This window comes from Rhagoletis pomonella, unplaced genomic scaffold (genome assembly GCF_013731165.1).
Source record: "Rhagoletis pomonella isolate Grant_MI unplaced genomic scaffold, Rhpom_1.0 Rhpom_scaffold_00855, whole genome shotgun sequence".
Taxonomy (NCBI): Eukaryota; Metazoa; Arthropoda; class Insecta; order Diptera; family Tephritidae; genus Rhagoletis; species Rhagoletis pomonella.
Genome location: NW_023459409.1, coordinates 5,887 through 11,632, shown reverse-complemented (window position 1 = coordinate 11,632; position 5,746 = coordinate 5,887). Strand labels below are relative to the sequence as shown.

At 45.2% G+C, this 5,746-nt stretch overlaps 2 protein-coding genes across 2 annotated transcripts; both read right to left on the bottom strand.

Moving 5' to 3' along the window:
- Positions 1 to 85: 85 nt before the first annotated feature.
- LOC118751620 lies at positions 86 to 1,521 on the bottom strand. The gene is made up of 2 exons (XM_036486439.1): positions 1,381 to 1,521; positions 86 to 308 (listed from the first exon to the last, which is right to left on the bottom strand). The coding sequence occupies exons 1-2, from the start codon at positions 1,500 to 1,502 to the stop codon at positions 101 to 103; spliced, it is 330 nt and encodes a 109-aa protein (XP_036342332.1). The 5' UTR covers positions 1,503 to 1,521; the 3' UTR covers positions 86 to 100.
- Positions 1,522 to 5,051: 3,530 nt separating this feature from the next.
- Positions 5,052 to 5,645, bottom strand: LOC118751621. Its single transcript, XM_036486440.1, has one exon. The coding sequence runs from the start codon at positions 5,643 to 5,645 to the stop codon at positions 5,052 to 5,054; it is 594 nt and encodes a 197-aa protein (XP_036342333.1).
- Positions 5,646 to 5,746: the final 101 nt, after the last annotated feature.

Here is a 5,746-nt window from a genome sequence, read left to right as displayed (position 1 = left end):
CAACTCTCCAAGAGTGTTGAACTCGGTTTGTTTAATGTACAGCTGGTATTCGCTTCGGCTGTTCTTATAGATGCGCCGCAGCTTTTGTGCCTCCGTATAGTCAGAATGACGCATTAGCCCTTGTAGCGCTAGTAAATGCCTCTCTGGGCCGTTGAACACGCTGCCGTATCTCATCATCGAGTCTTTCGAAATACCGGGAATTCAAGAAGAACTTCAGGAAATTTCGCTTACACGTCTCCCAGTCTCTCCAGTGGCCGTGATTGTTTCGTAACCAGACGAGGGCTCTATCCTTAAATAACTCGGGTAATGTCTGAATTTGGCATCCCCTCAAAACTCATACGGCTGTGTAAAATGACGTTGAGCAATACCACCAGCTCCGTCAGAATTGGAAAAGACCTCTCCGAGCCGTTCACCACAAAACGGGGTTTCAGACAGGGCGATTCCCTTTCATGTGACTTCTTTAATCTGATGTTGGAGAAGATAATAAGAGCTGCAGAACTGAACCGCTCAGGAACAATTTACTACAAGAGCGTGCAATTGCTGGCTTATGCCGATGACATCGACATCATCGGTAACAAAAACCGCGAAGTCTGTTCTGCCTTTTCCAAGTTGGATAGGGAAGCAAAGCGCATGGGTCTGGTGGTAAACGAGGACAAGACGAAGTATCTCCTGTCATCAAACAAACAGTCAGCACATTCCCGCCTTGGCACCCACGTCACTGTTGACAGTTACAATTTCGAGAAAGTGGAGAATTTCGTTTACTTGGGAACCAGCATTAACACCGATAATAATGTCAGCATTGAAATCCAACGTAGAATCACTCTTGCCAACAAGTGCTACTTTGGACTGAGTAGGCAATTCAGGAGTAAAGTCCTCTCTCGACGTACGAAAACCACGCTCTATAAGTCACTCATCATGCCCGTGCTGGTATATGGCGCAGAAGCATGGACAATGACAACATCCGATGAGGCGGCTCTTGGGGTGTTTGAGAGAAAGATTTTGCGGAAGATTTACGGTCCTTTACGCGTTGGCGACGGCGAGTACCGCAGACGATGGAACGATGAGCTGTATGAGCTTTACAACGATATGGACATAGTGCAGCGAATTAAAATACAGCGGCTCCGCTGGCTTGGTCATGTCGTTCGAATGGACACCGACGCTCCAGCTCTGAAAGTATTCAACTCGGAACCCGCTGGTGGTAGCAGAGGAAGAGGGAGGCCCCCACTGCGATGGAAAGATCAGGTGGAGAAGGACTTGGCTTCACTTGGCGTTTCCAATTGGCGTCAGTTGGCACAGAGGAGAAACGACTGGCGTGCTTTGCTGAACTCGGCCAAAATCGCTTAGGCGGTTACAGCGCCAAAAAAGAAGAAGAAGAAGAATGCTCGTGGAAGTGCGTCTCTTTCTATCTCGTACCCGTCGGCTAATTCTTCGACGCGTTCGATGAAACCCAGCGGGTCCTTGCCGCCATCGTATTTGACGCCCCATTTGCGTACGCGGTCCATGATAGTCGGGGCTGATCATTGTGAGTCGACGTATACTGGATACATGGGCACGTTCGGCGTTCCTCTTGTGCTGTCGTCGTTGATGGGTTGTTGTGTAGGCGGTAGTAGTAGCACTTCGGGTCTCTTCGGTGTTGGTGCGTTCCCCGCGCTTGTAGACCTCGTATGCTTAAGCGCTAAATCAGTGACCCGATCGCGATGGTTCTCAGTCTCCCCTTCCTCTTGTACAAATGTAGAGAGGCGTTTACGCAGCTCCTCGACGGTTCCCGAATTGTCAAGGCCGAACTCCGTCGTATAGGTCACAAGCTAGTCTTTATTTAAGTATTACACCCACTTTTTTTCACCATTTTTTTATTTTTATTTTATTTTTTTTTTTATGTTTATGTTCTTTTGTTTCACGTTCCCCTCTTATTGGTAAGGAATGTTTGATTACTTTCACAGCTCTTAATTTCTGGGCTTTACCCTGTGTCTCTATCACTTTAAAGGTGTCTTTGCACTCTTGCTTGGTAGTTTTCCAAATCACTTCACTTCACTTCACTTTTGTTATCTGTGAGTTCCCCTCCTTGGCCCTTACTGCTTCCTTTATTTATAAGAGCCCACGTTGGGCGCCAATTGTAACGAACCAGGTTCATCCGGTCTATAGCTGGGCTGTAGCTCAGTCGGATGTTGGGTTCCCTTATCCAAACGTTAAAATAAATACGCCAATGATTCTTATAGTGACGCTTCTTTATTTCGCTATTTACCTGGCAGCGTTTGCACGTCACACCAATATAACGTATTTCCTTGGCGGCGTTTCCACGTCACACCATCTAAGTACTACTTGGCAGCGTTTTCACGTCACACCAATATAACGTATTGCTTTGGCAGCGTTTTCACGTCACACCATATACCTTAACTACCTACTAAGCAACTTAGTCTTCACAATCGTTGCTTAGCCATTCCAATCTGCGTTTGCACGATGTAAATTTCACGTATATAAGTATATATATCCAACAATTCATTTAATATGTATATATATAAGTAGATAAATACAATTCAGGTCTACATACATGTATTAATATATATATATATATAATAACAATTATGGAAAATTCAAAATTCTACGTACATGTATATATATATATATAATATAAAAACTCAACAATTCAATTTCATTAAATGTGACAGCCAATTGTGAAGTCCCTGAGTGTAGGGACTTGGGGTCTTCACACCCCCCTTTACTTCCCTCTGGATGCGTGATCGTCACCATCCCCGCGCCTGTAATGCGTACACGGTACCCAACTGTACCCACCGCATGCCTGAATGTTTGGCGTCTTCTTGGTTGCCGTTGAATCCGCTCTTCGATGACCCTTACCAATTCCCATGGTAACGGGTCTGTGCCGCTGAAATTTCGCCAGTCGGCTGGTATTGTTGCTGGTTTTGCTGCATCTTCCAGCAACCACGATCTCCCGTACAACCGCTGGGTCCGCCTGCTCTGCTTCAATGCTGGCTAACTCCTCCAACCACTGCTCCAACCCGCGGTCTTCCTCCACCGACAGGGTGAGCGCACTATCATCTTCGCAGCCTTCGTCATCTCTATTATCAGTTGTTATTGTCGCCGCTGCTACGTCGCACAACGCCTGCGCAGGTGGTTGTCGCCATGCTTCGGTGTTCTGCGTGGCTCCATTAAAATTGCGCATCGTCATGGTGGTGCGACGAACGTATTCCACATAACCCTCACCTGGGCGTTGGCAATCTTCCTCCGCGATGGTCATTTGCCTCGGCGTGGTTCATCTTCACTGTCTGATGACACCTCGATCGGCGTGGGCGCTCTTGCTATTTCGCCTCGATACCACTCATCGTCGCTGTTGCTGCCTTCACTTGTTAATTTGGTTGGTGTGTTGCTACCAACCCTGTTGTCTGGACTGCTTGACGTATAGTCGCTGCAATAGTCTAATGCAGGACTCCAGCACCCCAGATCACTCGCACCGTAGTCTGTACTTCCGCGCACGTATATTTCGGTGCTGGCCTGACTTGCGTTGTCTTCCCCGCTTTCTCCTTCACCAACGTCAGTATGTTGCCTGATCTCCGCTTCAGTCAGGCGGCGCAAACGCACTTTCAAAGTGCCGTCCTTCACGCCCATCGCCTTGAACAGTTCGCCAGTTGCCCATGTATCCATCGCTGCAGGTACTTTTTGAGTAGCGGGTCCTTTTGCGATGTCCTTTTATATTATTCATTTCGAAAACAGTAGCCTTTGCGCGGCAAACTGTATATTTCCAAATTATTTGCATTTTGTTATTTTTTGGTTTATAATATTTTAGTTTGTTATTGTTTTATTCAGCTGTTGTGTTGCAATGTTGCCCACTCTCCCAAAAGGGGGATTTTTTTGCAGGGATCGATATCACGGTGCAGCGAACAAAGGTGGCGCCGTCAGTGGTACCGCTACTTTGGTTTTGCCGATTTTGACAGTTGTGGTAACTTGTAAATAAACCTCTGTTTACAAATCAGCGAAAGAGAAATTTGAATTATAAGTAAAAAATCAGTTTAAATTGTGTTAATTTGCAATTTGTGAGTGATTTTTGAGTTGAAGACTGCGTAAAAACTAATACAATGAAGTGCTGTGTGTTAAATTGCGAAAGCGTCCAAGATGCAAGAAGCGTAAGTGCAAGTGTAGCGCTGGGACGAATCGCTGCATTTTGTGTACATAGGGCACGGCAATGCCGTTCCCGAAATGTTTCTCTATTATTATATTAACAGCATTTCCTCATAATGATTTTGTTTCTGCTCCACGCAGCCTCCATTAGCAAGTTAACTAATCAATCCCGCGGAGATGCTGCTGCAATTTTCTGCAGCAGCCTTAATTGCAAAGCAATGGAGTGCACTAAAATGTTCACTGTTCTCTAAGAGATTATGTGAAAAATGCAAGATTTTCGCATTTAGCAAAATTAAAACACGTTTTGCGCTGTAAAGTGAACTGCTTTGGCAGTTTCAACTCGTTCTTCTTTTCGCCGCAAATGTCAACGCCCAGGACGGCGCAATCTTGTATTCTATCATTCTTGGATCGATATGTCAAAATCGGAATAGTGTTGCCAGCTCGGAAATGATGTATCCGTTTTACGATATTAATTATTATTATTATATTTATTATTATTATTGTATTTGCTGACATTATTGCTTATTAATAGTTTTTATACATATTAATTATTATATTGCCTTATTATGTTTGTTTTTTATATTAATGCTATTCAATTTTTGTTTGTTTATTTCTCTTTGCATGAATTATTTCCTTTTTTCATAGTATTCTCGCGCTACAACCTCGTTCTTCTTCTTCTTCTCATTCTCCCTTTGTTTTTCTTCTAAACTCCTTCTTCTACTTACCTTTAAACTGCTTCTTCTTCTTTCTTTTAAACTGCTTTTTCTTCTTGTTTCTTTTAAACTCTCTCTTCTTTTTCCCTCTTTTCTCTTATATTTTCTCTTCTTCTTCTCTCCCCTTAGGGTCTCCTTTTCACGGCAATCGCTCCCCTATTTGGCATTTGCCGAGTTATCACATTTCTGTCTATGACCGAAATTTACCTATTCTTCGCCTTGCGTCGAATTAGGCTCAGGTGCATGCCGGGGAATGATTTTTGGTGACTCTGCCGCGTCGGCCTCTTCATCGCCGTAAAATGGCTTCAGCTCACTCAGATGTGCTGTTCTCCTCTTACCGTTGTGTACCTTGTCTAATTCGACGATTACTGGCGAAACGAAGTTCATCACTCGGTACGGCCCTGCACACTTCGGTGCAAGTTTTGCCGCGAAGTTTTCCGTCGCCTTCGATAGGTGATGCTCCTTCACCAGCACTCGGTCACCTACCACTGGCCACCATTTCCTCCTGCGCAAGTTGTAATGACGCGCTTGCTCGATCGACGCTGTCTGCTGATTTCGCCTTACCATCTCAAATATCTCTCGCATTTTCGTTGCCTTCGCCTCTGGTGTCGTCATCGTATGGCCTGTACCGAAAGTTTGTTCGTCGTAGAGGGCTTTTGGTGCTCGCGGCTCGCGTCCTTGCACTAAGAAGGCAGGGCTGTAGCCGGTGGCTTCGCAAACACAGGTATTAAGCGCTAGTCTCATTTCGGGTAGTAAGTCGTCCCAATTTCGCTGTTCTTTACCGGTAAACTGTGCAAGCATTCTCTTTATGTTGCGGTTTGCCCTCTCCGTCGGATTTTCTTGTGGCGTGTATGGTGCGGAGGATGGTTCCGTGCGCAGAAGTGGAAAACTTTTGACTGCCA

Bases quoted from the DNA above. Each gene is read 5' to 3' on its own strand.
- LOC118751620 (XM_036486439.1), bottom strand. From the start codon at position 1,502: ATGGACCGCGTACGCAAATGGGGCGTCAAATACGATGGCGGCAAGGAC. The intron at 309-1,380 runs ATTCTTCTTCTT...CCAAATTCAGAC, and splicing joins AGAGACGCACTTCCACGAGC to ATTACCCGAGTTATTTAAGG.
- LOC118751621 (XM_036486440.1), bottom strand. From the start codon at position 5,645: ATGCTTGCACAGTTTACCGGTAAAGAACAGCGAAATTGGGACGACTTA.